Genomic DNA, 15,940 nt, shown 5'->3' with positions numbered 1-15,940 from the left:
TAGGAAGATCTCTGGAAACAGTTCTTGATACTGAACAGATGAACAGCAAATCCAAATTAACAGATCTTATTTGCAGTTCCTCAAGAGGCTCAGTTGTGATATAATTAGTACAACAAACAAAAAAGGAAGAGACTCTCTTGAGCTGAAGACAGTTCTGTGACACATAAGCTAATACATGCAGGTTCTTGGCAGCAATATGGAGTGTGATACAAGAAATAAGAAGTGTTTCTTTCTAGAGTTCTATTCGGGTGTCTAATTTCAATGGATGATCTATTTACAATTGGGAAATCTGGACAAAATGACTAGTTTATGATTTATTACTCCCTAAGCGCTTCTCTTTTTGTACATTTCCCATTTTATTTACCCTCCCCCTCCCCAAAAAATCATTACATGAGAAGTCTGCACAGTAAAAAAAATTAGAAGTTATGCCACCAAATTCTGGATAGCAAGTGATATCAAAGGGGATGATGCTAGGACCCATTTTTGTAGTCTTCCACAATATATCCTGATTAAATAGAGAAACAGAATGTCTGAGGAATGTGTAAGAATGCAAATGAATTCATGATTGAGGAAATACCATAGGATTGGGTAATTTGTATATCTGTCCTTTGAAAGAGCATATGAACTAAATTGGTTTTTGTTAAGTAAAAATGCTAATTATTTTTTTGTTGAAGACCATATTGGAGTTTTGTTGCCTAAACTCCAAATACAAGCGCAAATTTCTGATAGGTCAGGATATTTCGGAGATGGCTACCTGTGGTGATTAAGCAATATGTGTAAACTGCATGATGATTTTACACAATCTCCAAACCAAACAAAATGTTGTATAATAAAAAGATATACATGCTCCTGATATCTAATATTCAGTTTGAAGAAACTTTTTTTGCATGAAAGAGAATTTGAGTTTCTATGAGTTGTTCACATTAGTAATGTTAATGTCTTTGTGGTCTTCCCCTCTTTTAATATTACCTCATCTGTTTTCATTTCTGGATCTACATATTCAAATGTTTTCTGCAGGATTTTTCCTGGCGGTATAAATCTTGGCTTTTTGGCTGACTGTCCCAACAGTTGACTTGGAGCAGCTGATCGTCTCATCTTTGGCTCTGTTGATTTGAAAAAATAGCAATCAGGAAGCGTGAAGCACCCTAAGGACCCAAATACCACATACAATCCAGGAACCTAATTCAGAAATCAGAATGGCAGCATTCCTGACATAGCACCATTCAGGTTCTACCTATGTCTCTAATATAAGAAAGTTCACCACTTCCTGAAACAGATTCTTACACAAATACAACTCTCATTAAGCTGGTTCTACTAAGGGTAACCAAGTGTAGGCAAATCTCTTTATATAATATAGGTATCTACCTACATTACATCTAGACATTAAAGTAAAAAGCTGAGGAATTAAGAAGTACCACTCCCCTCCCTCCTTCTCTAGTGACTATATTATATTTTCTGAGGTAAGTGCTGAGGAAGAAAGGACTTTTTCCTCATATCCTTTAGGAATTCCAAGGAAAATCATGTCAGGAACCAGGTTGATTTGGGTTGTTTTTTTCATCATATGATTTGGTCTCTTCACTCTATTTATATGTTACTTATTGCCAATTTCATTACAGTTATTACTGTTAATCATTCTTGACATGTGTATCCAGCAGGGTTGGGGTGCAAGTACTGCAATAAAATATGCATTGCAATGTAAGTCTTAAAGCGGCACCATCAACCTGGCATTTATTTGAAAAAAGCTCGGCCCAATATGCTTAACAATGCTATTTTTTTAACAATAATGCACCTCCGGGTACCTGCAATCATGATTATGCCATCAGAGCAACATTTCCCAATGCCCATTCCCTACCTTTTATTGTGTTCAATAAAAAAATCGGAGGACCTCATTCTTTTATTATTTTAATGTTAATAACAGATGAAAGTGCCTTAATAAGGTAGATCTAAGAGCCAAAGGCTTCTGAGGACATGCTTTTCAAACGAAATTTCAAAAGTGCAAATAAGAAAAAGGAATACAAACTGATACCGTAATACGCACCGAATATCCCATATCGCAAGCTCCTGAGGACGAGGGACCTATAGTAGCTCCTTCATCCCTAATGTTGCCCGCTTTCTAACACACCCAAAGCAAAGCTAGACTTACACAGCAGTTAAATCGTCCCGCCATATAACTTACGCCTTTCCTTTCCACAACTACGTAGTCACTTGTTCAACAGCGCATGCGTACACAGTATAAGTCTCCGTTCTGTAGTGCTCCCCGGCACTGTCTAGGCCTATTGCGCATGAGCACAATCTCAGCCGGTTATTTGCCGGCCTATCACAATTCCACCGCTAGGGCAAGGGAATCTGCACTGCGCATGCCCTGTTACCGCCTTTTATTTCGCCCATACTGTTTGTGTCAATCATTGAGCATACTATCAGAACAATGTCTGTGTTTACTATTTATGTACTTTTATAGAAATTGCTGGAGCTATGCATAAAAATAAAATAAGAGAGAGAATACAGAAACGTTTATTATTTACATAACAATATAGAGTTATGCATTTGAAGAGAGCATTGGGAGGGGAATCTTCTTAGTATCTTTTTCATGTTCATTTTCTTGAATGGATTTCAAGGCACGTCTATCATCAGGCTTCAGCAAGTCCTTTCAGAATGAAATTCGAATTTCAAGCCTTTTCTCCTCCCCCGACCCGTGTGGGTGTCAGTTTTGAGACCTGCGTTCAGGTATCCACGTTCATAAAGCTTAAAATTGGATAAATGTAGGCTGCTTATTGAGTCTTAGCCCAACCTACCTCACAGGCTGGTTGCTGTAAGAACAAAATAAAGAGGTGCACCCATCCCACCCCACTCCCACTATCTACGACCGACTGGAAAATAAATGGAGAATTAAAGAAAACGATCTGCAATACTTTAGTGCAGTGGTCTTCAAACTTGGCAATTCTAAGACTTGTGGACTTCAACTCCCAGAATTCTCCAGCCAGTTATGCTATGCTGGCTGGAGCTATGCTCCATAAACTATGCTGGCTGGAGAATTCTGGGAGTTGAAGTCCACACGTCTTAAAGTTGCCAAGTTTCGGGACCCCTGCTGTAGTGCCTTCGGGTTCTCAAAAATCTAACTCATAACAGATTAACAGAGTTGGAAGGGACTTTATAGGTCATCGAGTCCAACCCCCCCTCCACCGCTCAAGCAGGAGACCCCACACCATTTAATCCCAGTTAATTCCGTTAGTCTGCTATTTCAGCGAAGGAAACTCAGAAGTCAACGGCCTGCGCGACTCTATACTTTGCACTCTATATTCTGGCGTATCTGGGCCAATGAGATGCAGTATATATAGAGGCCGGTAGGATCTTCGTCCGCGTTTCTTTTGTTGGCTGCGGAGCGAGGGATACGTGGTAGACTCGGGAGTTGGACCTGGCTTGAAGGGGTGAGACGCGCAATAGATGGGGCGGACGGTGGTGGGCAGCCTTGCCCAGGGAACGGCAGGAGAAGCTGGCTATATATACATAGGGGAATTCCTGGAATATATGGCTTTTTAAAAAAACTATATATATATAGGTTTAAAGATAGTTTCTATCCTTGGGCTGTCAGACTTTTAAATACAACCACAATCACTCCATGCACACGCTAGTTTTTTCTCTTTTTTTCTTTCTTTTTTCGTTTCTGCTATAATTTTGCACTAGTGAGGTTAAAACCAATTTCGTTGTATTTAAGTACAATGACAATAAATATACTTATATAGTAAAGGGAAAAAGCAAATTTGTAAATGTTGACTTAGTTAGCTAACTAGTTTACTTTATTGTCATTGCACCTCGTACACTGTATCTTCAGCGTACATTATAACTATAAAACTATATAACTATTAAAATAAAATACAAACGCACATCCTTTATGTTGACAAATGGGTTGCAAATATAAACGAATTTTACAATTGAAGAGGTGGTTTATGGTACAGGTAGTCTCTGGCTTACAATAGTTCACTTAGTGACGCTTCAAAGTTACAACTTTACTGAAAAAAAGTGACTTATGACCGATTTTCACACTTAATGACCATTGCTGCATTCTCATGGTCAACGTTATCAAAATTTGGATGCTGGGCAACCAGCCAGCCAGATTCACTTAACAGTTCTGTTACTAATTTAACAACTGTAGGGATTCACTCAACCACTGTGGTTGGACAGATCGTAAAATGGTGTAAAATTGACTTAACTGTCTCACTTAGCAACAGAGGCATTGGGTTCAGTTGTGGTCATAAATTGAGGACCAGCTGTATAAGCTTTCATGCCTTAAAGCAGTGTTTTTCAAACTTGCACTAGTAAGTCACTTTAAGATATGTGGAGTTCAACTCTCAGAATTTCCTTATGGGAAAATAGGTGTGCATAAAATTAATAAATTCCCCCAGACAGCCCCATGCAGAGGTGTGGAGTAAGGCTCTGTTGCAGCCAAATCCATCAGGGACTTGTGTTGCTCTTTTAAGATGCAGTGATATCACGAGACTGATTATTTTTAAGCTAGATTGCATTTTCATGGCTATGTGTTCTTGAGAATTTCTTTTTCTTTTTCTTACGTTTTTCTTTTTCATCAACAGATACAAAATATTTGAGGGTTATATTTCTGCAATTTAGTTCAGTGGTGCCTAATCCATAAAAGCACATCTATTGATCTATAATAATGACCAAAGTTTCATTTTTAATGACACTGATGGATTTTTTCTGTAACTATAAATAGTGAACTTTTCAGAGACAACTACTTCCAGCAGTTCCATTTTTCATTCATTTATCCTATTCCAGGAGCCTTACAATTGTGTTAAGAACTCCCAATATTCCGGCCAGGGTTTCTTCCTGAACTGAAATTGTGACCACAAAACATCTGGAGGTTATAAGGTTCAGGTAAGCTCTATTACTTTTTGCCCTCTGTGTGTGGCTTGTATAGAGCTCATGTTTGCAAACGGAAATAAGGTATCGCCTGAAAAAAGAGATTGGTATATGCCACTCATACAATTACTAGCTATACGCCTTGGTGCTGCTTTTATGATCCAGGTGGTCAAGACAAGGCAGGCCTTTATAAAGTCATTTATTGTCCTCACGAAGTGTTCAACAAATGATCCTCCAATCACCATTAAGGCTCCACCTACATTACCCTGAAGGCAGCCACCATCAGTCCTCCAAGCAACCCATATATTACCAGAAAAGTTCACAAGCCAAAGTCCCGGCATAAGACAAATGGCAGTCCTCAGAACAATGACAAGGTACAAGGCAAAGGCAGTTCTGAAGGTAAAGTCCACAGCAGGGGTGGGTTTCAACCGGTTCGCAGCGGTCCCTGCGAACCGGTTGGTCGGCGAACCCGGAAGTAAGTAACTTCCGGGAACGGCGAAGGGCCCACCCGCGCGCCCGGGCTCCTTACCCGGTTTTGACGAGTTCTGTGCTTCCACGCATGCGCAGGACGCATACAGCGCCTGCGCAATCCTCCAGGAGCAGCTGGAGCATCGCACAGACGCTAGTACGCATGCGTGCGCTGCACGCGTGCACAAGGGCGCCGACGGCCCCGTTCCAACCGAACCGGTTGGAACGGGGCGAGAAACCCACCCCTGGTCCACAGGGCTAGGATAAGACAAAAGGCAGTCCTCAAAGCAAGGCAGAAAGGCAGGTAGGAGTCAAAGCCAGGGGAATGTAACCCAAAACAAAGATTTGTTCCTGGCAAAGACTAATTCCCCATGGCTTCACCTTAAGTTACTTCATCCCAGGTGTTCCTTGTGTGGAAGAATGGGGCAACCTCCTCCTAAGTAGCCTTGCAGTCCTTCTCTGGGCTTGCCTACTGTCAGCTCTCCTTGCCCTTGGATCAGTGGGTGAGACAGTTGTTCCACATTTGCTGCCTATCAACAGCTGGTTCTCTCGGGTATATGCAGGCAGGCAGCTCTCCATCTGGTTGACCACCTTCCTCAATGCCTGAGGAGCCCGGGACAGCATCGTCCTCAGCCCCTGGCCTCTCCAAACATGCCACAGGAGATGTTCCATCCCTGTCAGATGGTCTCAGTTCTTCCTTCTCCGAACCAGGCTCTGAAGGGTCCATGACAGCTGTCCCAAAATATGCCATTAGCAAACATGCTATTAATAAATCTTCAGTATGGCCTCAACTGTGCTTTTATGTCAATATCTTTGTCAAGCAGTAAATAGAAAATGTGGGGGAGGGGGAGTCGAGATATGATAAAGCAGCTGCTGAGCTCTCCAATACCTTTATATTTGTTTAGGATAAACCATACAGAAAATTAGAAACATTCTGAAACATTGCCCATCATAGGGCTTCGTTGAGAGATATTTTAATATTTGCAACCCAAAACCCATTTTACATTCCAGACTGTCTTTTACAGCTGCCCACCACAACAAAATATACCGTATTTTTCGGAGTATAAGACGCACCAAGGTTTTGAAGAGGCAAATTTTAAAAAAAAAGTTTTTGCACTCTGCAGACCTCCCCAAAACAGCATAAGACCTCCCCAAAATGGCATTCGTCCGTTTGTTTGTTTTTCCAAAAAAATGGGCATGCATAGCTTTTAGGAGGCTTATAGAGTGCAAAATTGAGCAAAAAATGGCCTGTTTTTCACTCATTTCTGCCCTCCCCAGTCCCCAGGAGCACTCTGCAAGGCTCCTAAAAGCTATGCATGGCCATTTTGGTGAATAGGGCGGGGTTTCAGGTGGCAAAAAATACTGTATTCAGTGTATAAGATGCACCCAGATTTTCAGCCTCTTTTTTGAGGGAAAAAGGTGTGTCTTATACTCCCAAAGGTATGGTAGTCCTGATTTTTTCCCCAGTTTTTGGAGAGTTATCCTAATGATGGACAGAGAGGCAAACAATTTTAAGCTCCACATACTATTTTCATTAAGCAAACATATCTTGGACATTAGAACATTGTACAGATGTCTATGTCATTGTACTAATGTCTATGCTGCAATGCCATCCTTCAACCTTCCCTCTTTAGAGAAAGTGGTGGAGATGGTGAAATGTCCTTGGGGGAAGTGGATTCTCTGAATCCATTCCAATAGGCAGGTTGTAGAGTAATATGGAGACTACATTAGTCACCGCTGTGGCAGAGCCAGAATGGGTTTGTATGGCCATGCTTGTGTTCCTTGATCTTTCAGTGTCTTTTATTAATATCCACTATGGTGTCCTTTGGTCAGCAGCAAACCTGGGGAGGCACTGTGATGATGTGGTTGGTTCCTTGGTGAATGCTCGCTCTCTTGTGAGATGCTACAGGTTTCTACACTTTCTTACCTTCTGTTCAATATCTATATGGAACTGCTAGATGGAATTAGTGCATTGGTTTGGGGTCAAGTATCAACAGTATAAGAATCAGCTGCTTAGACCCACTGGTACACCTCAGCTCCATGCTAGTCAAGTGATGCCATCAAAGTCCTAGCCCAGTGCTGGATTAGTAGGGTGTCTGGATTAGTAGGAACAAATTCAGGCTCATACCTGACAAGTCCATTAACTCTCAGTGGGGCGGCATTTTTCCATTTGAGACTTGCGCACAATATGGGACTCTCAGCTTCTACACAATGAGCAAGTGCTAGCTGTGACCAAAAAAGCATTTGTGTGGCACATTCAGTGCATCAGGTGTGTATTTCCCTGGACTGAAAGGCTCTTCAGATAGTCACTCACGTCCTGATCACATCACAATTGGATTATCGTAATTACTTCTGTATGAGATTACCCTTAAAATCACCTGGAAGCTACAGCTGAATACAGCAGCACAGGCAGGAGTGGTACATTATGCTCATGTAACCTCTATGAGCTGCACTGGTTGCTGGTTGGCTTCCAAGTGCATTTCAAAATGCTGGTTATTAATTTTAAAGTCCTTCATGGCAGGAGGTTATTTCCTGGACTGTTTGTTTCCATGTATTTCTGCTGGGCCTATAGAATTAATCCATAAGGATGTCTTCCAGATCCAATGTCATCTTGTAATTCCTGCCCTCTGGAATTATATCTCCCCACAGATTTATGCAGCTCTTACCCTTTTGACATTCTATAAATTATTCAAAACCTGTTTGTTCTCCCAGACTTTGGCTTAGGGGTTTTTGTATCCCTTTCTAGTTAGTTACTTTAATTTAGTTTAGTTTCAGTGTTTGTTCTTCTGGTCAGTTTTAACATCCTTTTTATATATGTTGTCTCCTTTCTTTCTAAGCAGCTCAGAGGTGTTGAGGTGGGCAGCCTTGAAATGTGAATAAATGCATACTGTGTATCTCTTACTTCTCTGTTCTTCCTAGTCCAAAGATGAATATATATATATATATATATATATATATATATATATATATATATATATATATATATATATATATATATATATATATATATATATTCCTTTTGCTTTAAGACAAGTGGGAAAATGAGACAGTTCCCTCCTTCCAGCTATGTCGCTTCAGTGTTTTTCAAATTCTTTGTGTAATTCACTTTATCATATTCTACTTTATAGCCCTGCTGTTTGCCTAAGTACATATCACAATGTTTGAGACGTTTAGTCAAGGACTTGAAGAGATTTGCATGCATTAGAGGTTCTATATGATAGATATGAAAGATAAAAGTACCTTTTACCTTTGAATCTGCTAGGCATATTTTTGATATGTGAGAGTTGTTTAAAACTTGGCAGCCAGGTCAGTCACTTTGTAAAGATGCAAAACTGATGTCTCTGAGAGAAAGCCTTGATTTTCAAAGGCCGTGTAAGAAGTTACTCTCCTCTGCTCATGCTGTATTTCATTCCCATGTTAGGTTAACCGTGTTTGAGAAAATGGGCTACGACATGGAGCGCTTTGTTGGTTATGTCAATGAAGGGCTGATCTGTTGCATTTGCCGAGATGTGCTCCAAGATCCTGTGCAAGCTCCTTGCGAACATGCCTTCTGCACTTCCTGCATCCATGGATGGCTCATTCAACACAACAGTTGCCCAGAGGACCGCCAGTTCCTTGATCTGTCTATCCTTCGACCACTTTACAGGTCTGGGACCACTCACCACAACTCTCACTTCTGATCCGGCCTTAGTCACTATATAGGGCAGGGGTTCAGTTTGTGCCCTTTTCCTATTTGCAGCCACTCCTCATAAAATGGGATTGTGAAAGTGATTTTAAAGCTCACCTTGAAAAGGCTTTGTGAATCTTGAGAAATAGGTTTGGGGGCAGACATTTATAAGCTAGGCTTCAAAATTATGACCTACCACCAAAAGGTACTTACAACTCAATTTCAAAATTTCAATGCGTTCCAATGACACCATTGTCATGTGATCACATTTGGGTGCTTGCAGCCATTTGCAGTATACCATGGTCACATGACCATGATTTTTATAGTCTCTTTCCAGTTTCCAGCATTTACTTCTGGATTCTGACAAAAAACACCCATTGGGTAAAATGGATTCACTTAACGACTGCTGCCAAAAGGTCCTAACTTTGGATGCATCGTTTAATAACTGCAAAAACTTACAAACGAAATTCCAGGCTCAATTGTGCCTTTAAGTCAAGGGCTACCTATAATATATCCGCAAAAAACCTGTCTGCCATTTAGCAAATGTATAAACAACCAAGATAAATGCAGGGGAGATGTGTACATCTTTATTGTGTATAATGAGTTTGGCCTCTTTTTAATAGCTACAAATATTCAAAATGGCATGTAATGGACACATAGATAACGAGAGCTACCTGTATTGGGAAAGATTCCATAATCCTTTTTCAATTTTTTCCCCCCTGGTTTATTTTCCCTGGTCAGTAGTTATTCACACCACAAAAAGGTTGTGCTTTCTTTTTTCAAAAAGTATTGTTTTTTCCATGTTTCTCAAAGAAAATTTTGACAGAAAACATTTTAAAATGGTACTGCAAGTATGATAATCTCTTAATGTAGGTACATGAGGAATGATCTTAATCGGCTTCAGCTTCACTGCACAAACAGAGACCGTGGCTGTGAAATTGTGTGCTCACTAGAATCCATTGACAGTCATGAATACGAGTGTGAATACACGCATGTACCCTGTCCAAATAATGGTACGTAAAAGACAGGGATGTTTTATGTAGAGATGGTAAACCTCATTTTTAATACCTACATTAAATAATTTGGGTCTCAAGTGACCTTTCTTGAATTCTAGTTTTTCTCTTTCTGTGCAAGTTAATTTGTTTCCACCTTGCTGAGGAACCCAATGGATTCATAGGGATCCGTGAAGAGCTGACATCAGCTTTCATGAAACTTAAGAGCAACTGATGTTTCTTCCTTCCCCTTTGTTATTGTTTGGGAGACAAACTTGCTTCTCCATATGTTAGATTAGAAATGACTAACAAGGACCTTGTCTGATGTAATGGGATCACAGAACCGCTCATTCTTGAATATTGGCCATATTGGGTGGGACTCTTAAAGTCCCAACTACTTCTAGAAGCTGTAAGTTTCCTAAATGTGCTAAAGATACGATGAAGAACAGGAAAACAGAACACTTTTTTCCACTATCACGCAAAATTTTCTCTGAGTCTGAACAGCTTGGAAATAATTTATCAACAATACAGTATTGGAGATAAAATTGCTTCTTCTGTTTTGATCCACCTTCTGTTTTCCACTCAGGTTGTCCAGTCCAAGTTGAACGACGTAACTTATATAGTCATGTGTTAGTGTGTGAATTTCGGACTCGTGAATGCCCCAATGGCTGCGGATATGTCATTCTTGGTCCTGAAGATGCCCAGCACAACTGTGTGGCAGAAATGAGAACTGAACTAGAGCTACTCAGGTAAAGTGGTACCTTCTTGCTTGAGAGTCAACTGTAATAAGCTCTAGTTTCTAATTTACCGTATTTTCACACTATAAGACACACTGGACCATAAGACATACATTAGCTTTAGAGGAGGAAAACAAGGGGGGGGGTGAATAAGCCTCTGCCTCCCAGCACCCATCTGGCATTCATCTGGCTTGCGTCCTTTCAGCAAACAGCAAACAGCCTGGTCAGCTTCAGCACGTTATCGCAACCCCAGCACCTGGCTTGTCAGGGCTCCACTCCGTTGTGTCCACCACTGGTCAACTGAGCTGAGCTGCTGCTGCTGCCAGGAAATGCCGGAGCCTTTGCTGCTGAGCAGCTGATTGGCAGTTGGATCGGCCTCCCGGAATACCGCCAATCAGCTATTCTAGGCGGCAGGGATCCCTGATTGCCACCAATCAGGGATCGCCACTGCCAAATGGCAGTGAGCACCAGCAATAGGCACTGATCCCCACCACCTAGATTGGTGGTATTCCGGAGGCCAATCCAAATGCCAATCAGCTGCTCGGCAGTGAAGACTCCAGCTTTCCCTGGCAACAGCAAGCAGCGGCAGCAGTGACAGTCTACCACACAAACTCCCTTCCCCCACCATAATATTCACTCTATAAGACACACAGACATTTCCACCCACTTTTTGAGAGGGGAGGGAGAAAGTGCATCTTATGATGATTACTGTATTTTTTGCACTATATTAGTATCACAGTAAAAGTCATTAACTTATTGCCAAAGATGAAGAAACTACTGGTTCTAGAAAATCTGTAATATTTTTTTTTAGTGTCTATCATCTCTGCCAATCCTGGAAACAATTTCACTTATCAAGGGGGAATTAGACAGTTACTTAAAGGTTGTATAGCAGGAAGAAATTTGACAAGCTGATAAAACTATCTTAACTGGTTTTTTTTTACATTTGAAGTAATGTCAAGATCGCTAAGGGGTTATTTCAGTTTTTCAAACTGAGGTAAAGTTATCAGTCTTACTAAAGGAGAATACACTTCTTTTGTAAAAGGTCTGACATGATCTGCCAAATGGAAGATACAAAACAGGAGATGCAGTCTCGTTTAGATTCTCAAAGGAGACACATGGTGAAAAGAGAGAGTCTTTTGCAAAAAGACATTGAAGAACTTAAGGTAACTGCATTGTCTTTTGCTGCTAATAACAGAACTGTTTTAATGAATTGGCGCTCTTATTGCTTTACTCTGTGCTGAGATCTATGGATTTATGAAAGAAAACTTGGAGAATACTTATTGAAGTGTGTGTGTACACCTGTGTATGTGTGTGTATATATACATACATATATATGTTGCATTTGTGCTGATAAATAAATGGCTAGCTGATGAGAGCTAAATAGCTTGAAATAGATCTATACTAGTCTCCCTTTATTTATTTATCAGCACAAATGCAACACAAATGTAACAAGGCAACATAAAAAAATGGCTTTTTGCCTGGATGGCTCCCAGAGTGAGCCGATAGACAGAAAAGGGAAGCAGTATGCTCCCTCCCATATTTGGGCATACCAAGGATCAAGCTGGCTCCAAATTGCTGTAAAATTTACTCTTTGGTCTGACGAGAACAATGTTCATTAGGTAGTATGGCATACTCATTATTTCTATTAATATTTAGTTACTTGTCATGCTAGCTGCCATGGTTTCCAAGACTATCTGGAAGCTTCAGCTGGTCCAGAATGTAGTGGCACAAGTAGTTAGAGGTGCAGCCCACTATGCCCAAATGACATTGCTACTCTGCAGACTGTAGGTAACAGTCCTCAAAGTTCTTGCCATTGCAGCACCCCCAGGGTCATGTGATCAGAATCCAGGCACTTAGATGCCCGGCACATGGTTATGATGTTGCAGCAAACAAAGTCAATAGGGAAACCAACAGGAAAGATCACAACTTGCCCCATCACATCGTCGTCTTAGGAGGCCACAGCGATTGTGTATTCCCCAGCACCCATCTACACTCTGTGGACTTACCCACAGTCCACAACGCCTGCCCATGGCACACACACACCCTTCAGTACTATAATCCCCTGCATCATCCCCATATTCCCCTGCACTCCCATCTCTTCTGGTATAAACAACCTGTGTGTTCTGCAGTTACAGTGGCAACCAAGACTGCCAAGATTGCCAACGCTAAGCAATGCAGTCAGTTGATATTGCGTTTTATGATCGCATCACTTAGCAATGGCAATCCTGGTCCCAATTACCATCATAAGGGCTGCTTGTAAAGAAAACCTAGCCTCTGTTGAGCTTAATCAGGTAGACAGCTCAGATAATTAATGAAGAGAATAAAATAACTTGGCTACTACCATTCATTTTTACTACTTTCTCATAATTGATGCCTGGATAAAATTGTGGAGGCAGTTCTTAAGAACACCACATACTGTATTTTTCGGAATATAAGACGCACGGGAGTATAAGACGCACCATGGTTTGGAAGAGGCAAATTAAAAAAAAAATTACACTCTGCAAACCTCCCCAAAACGGGCCCATTTTTTGTCAAAAAAAGGGCATGGATAGTCTTTAGGAGGCTTATAGGGTGCTCCTAGGGGATGGGGGGGGCAAAATTGAGCAAAAAATGGCCTGTTTTTTGCTCATTTCTGCCCTCCCAGCCCCCAGGAGCACTCTGCAAGGTTCCTAAAGGCTATGCACGGCCATTTTGGTGAAGGGGGCAGGGTTTCGGGAGGCAAAAAATGCTGTATTCAGTGTATAAGATGCACCCAGATTTTCAGCCTCTTTTTTGAGGGAAAAAGGTGTCTTATATTCCAAAAAATACGGCACTGGATAGGGAAGATTATGCCTGTGTAAAAGAAAATGCAATATTTGCCATTCTCTTCACAATTGGCAACGCGTTCTGATAAAATTAACTCTTCAAATGCTTTTTAGAGTCAAATGTCCAAGATGACGTCTAACATGCAGGCTCTGATGGCAACAGAAAGACAGCACCGCCAAGAGTTGGAACAGGCAGAACTTGAAAAACGTGAATTGCTGGAATTAATGAAGAACTTCCAAAAAGACAGCTTCTTTCCAAGAAATAGGAGCAAGAAAGCAATACATTCCCCGCCTCTATTTCGACTAGATAGTATGAAACTAAAGACATGGGAGGCCACAGCAATATAAAACTAAAAGTTAAAAACAGGTTTGCCGAAGTTTCAACTAACTTCAGAGGGCAAAATTATTGTTACCTTAGTCTAAAAAAAATATCAGTTCTACTCATTTATAGACCTTATTTTCCTCGAGATCCTTTCAAACCTCATTGAGTTTGGGAAGAATCGTGTTTAAAAGGGAGCATCTTCAAGTGTTAACCATTTCAGAAGTCAATCTTAGAAATTTAAAAACCTGGGAAATGATTTAAAAACCTTGTTTCCTGTAATCCATTTTTTTCCCCTCAAATGAGTAACAAAACATCTTTCTGCTATTCAGAACAGGGTATTTTTTAAAAACTTAGCTTGAAAATTAAGGGACACAGGATCTTAGTTTTAATATGAAAATTATAGGAATAAAGATTTCAGCAAAAAAATCACGACCTTTTTTCAGTAGTTGATATTCTAAACTACGCAAGATAAATGGATTATGATCCTGATTTTTTACTTTACTTCAGAATTTTTCTTTTTCAGGTAGTTTGTAAATTTCCAAAGTAGTCTACTTACCATCCTATAGATGGAAAACAAAGCAATAATAAATTTAATCTTTTGTTTTGGTCTTTAAAAAAATTATAGTTGATATGTAAAGAGGGGATTTTACAGTGCCTTTACAACCCTGGCCCTTATGTTAGATATGGGATGCTACTGTAGAACTGCAATATAGTTAATGTGATTTGTAAGTTGATTTTACAGTCCAGCCTACCTCATGATGGCTTCAAGAACAAACCTGAAAGTGGAAATGCTAGTACATATTTCACTGGAGATCCCACAATAAAAGTAAGATATCACACTAATCAAAAAATAAGTTGACATCCAAGCAGTTCTCCCATAACTACATTTGGATCATACCTATTTATGTTAATGAGCATTTCAAATTTCCATTACCAGAAAAGCATAAATCTCATTTCTACCATTAGATTATCATCTTTTTCAGTATTAAAATAGTAAATGTGTAAACAATATTTCTAATATTACAAATACTCAGCAACTAGAAAATCAATATTACAAATTCTCAGCTATGAGAAAAAGCATTTTCAATAACTAATAAAGCTAATAAATATTTTTGCACATATGGTTCAAAATGGGATTTTTGGAGTCAAGGACTGTTCAATATAAAAGTGTCAATACATTTTAAAAAAAGAAACTCATAAAGGAATGTACTCTTTGGGAAAGTGAGGCTGCACAAAAAGGAAATTAGGAAGACAAATTTGATCATCTATGCCAGGGGTCTCCAACCTTGGCAACTTGAACACTTGTGGACTTCAATTCCCAGAATTCCCCAGCCAGCAAAGCTTCTGGGAGTCGAAGTAGCCAAGATGAGGGACCCCTGATCTATGCAGTGTGGTTAATGCTTGTTGAAAGAAGTATAGAAGAGGTCTGACTCTGGATTGCTAAAATATGCCTCTGTGTATCTTTGAAATAAAGACTTCATATCCAATATTTTTTATTCCATGTGTATGTTCTGAAAGTGCAGTGCTATTGTGGGTTAATTTTATTGCCATTTTGGTGTGACAAATAAACAGGAGTTCATTAGGTCTTGGCTGGTTTCAGTAGCCAAACAAAACATTTTTCTTACACTGATCCTGTCACTCCCATGGACTAAAAAGAAATTTAACAGTTATATTCAACGTTTGATGGAAGTAAAACAACTGAACCAATGTTAACTATGTTAACATCACAAATAGTATATGAAACCAAACCAAACTATAGCATGACTTAACACGTGAACAAATTAGACAAAAACACTAACGCTGTCTTATATAATCCTCAAAAAGAAACCCTCAGTAGTGATACTATGGCATACAGTATACCATATTTTTGGACTATAAGATGCATCGGTGTATAAGACACACCAAGATTTCAAAGAGGTCAGTAAGAAGAAGAAAAAATTTCCTCCCCGGCCCCTAGGAGCACTCTGCAAGCTTCAGCAGGGCTGGGGGAAAGCAAAAATGCCCCCATTTTTTGTGGAAAACAGGCAGTTTTTCGCAAAAACACAGGCATTTTTGCCTTCCCCGAACCCTGCCAAAGC

At 40.1% G+C, this 15,940-nt stretch overlaps 2 protein-coding genes across 3 annotated transcripts in view; one reads left to right on the top strand and one right to left on the bottom strand.

Moving 5' to 3' along the window:
* Positions 1-2,195, bottom strand: part of RAD54B (RAD54 homolog B) — a 43,599-nt gene extending 41,404 nt beyond the window's left edge. Inside the window, exons 1-2 of the mRNA XM_087706855.1 lie at positions 2,039-2,195; positions 970-1,103 (exon numbers count right to left, since the gene is read on the bottom strand). Of these exons, the coding sequence (XP_087562981.1) occupies positions 970-1,095 (126 nt within the window). The 5' untranslated portion in view covers positions 1,096-1,103; positions 2,039-2,195. The remainder of the gene's footprint in view (positions 1-969; positions 1,104-2,038) is intronic.
* Positions 2,196-3,340: 1,145 nt separating this feature from the next.
* LOC106546400 (RING finger protein 151) lies at positions 3,341-15,349 on the top strand. Of its 2 annotated transcripts, XM_087706854.1 has the most exons (8): positions 3,341-3,425; positions 4,789-4,887; positions 8,181-8,195; positions 8,762-8,986; positions 9,881-10,020; positions 10,586-10,748; positions 11,779-11,899; positions 13,655-15,349. In XM_087706854.1, the coding sequence occupies exons 4-8, from the start codon at positions 8,781-8,783 to the stop codon at positions 13,886-13,888; spliced, it is 864 nt and encodes a 287-aa protein (XP_087562980.1). In that variant the 5' UTR covers positions 3,341-3,425; positions 4,789-4,887; positions 8,181-8,195; positions 8,762-8,780; the 3' UTR covers positions 13,889-15,349. The 2 variants fall into 2 exon arrangements, with proteins under 2 accessions (XP_087562980.1, XP_013918742.2); XM_014063267.2 differs by lacking the exon at positions 8,181-8,195.
* The last annotated feature ends 591 nt before the right edge of the window (positions 15,350-15,940 follow it).

The sequence above is a fragment of the Thamnophis sirtalis genome, unplaced genomic scaffold (genome assembly GCF_051295495.1).
Source record: "Thamnophis sirtalis isolate CommonGarterSnake01/CBP01778 unplaced genomic scaffold, rThaSir2_p1.2 scaffold_2, whole genome shotgun sequence".
NCBI classification, from domain to species: Eukaryota; Metazoa; Chordata; class Lepidosauria; order Squamata; family Natricidae; genus Thamnophis; species Thamnophis sirtalis.
The sequence above is the reverse complement of the archived record's forward strand: the minus strand, read 5'-3'. Positions and strand labels throughout refer to the sequence as shown.

Coding starts and splice junctions, on each gene's coding strand:
- LOC106546400 (XM_014063267.2), top strand. CDS start 8,781: ATGGGCTACGACATGGAGCGCTTTGTTGGTTATGTCAATGAAGGGCTG. Junction 8,987..9,880: donor ATCCTTCGACCACTTTACAG/GTCTGGGACCAC, acceptor CTCTTAATGTAG/GTACATGAGGAATGATCTTA. Junction 11,900..13,654: donor AAGACATTGAAGAACTTAAG/GTAACTGCATTG, acceptor AATGCTTTTTAG/AGTCAAATGTCCAAGATGAC.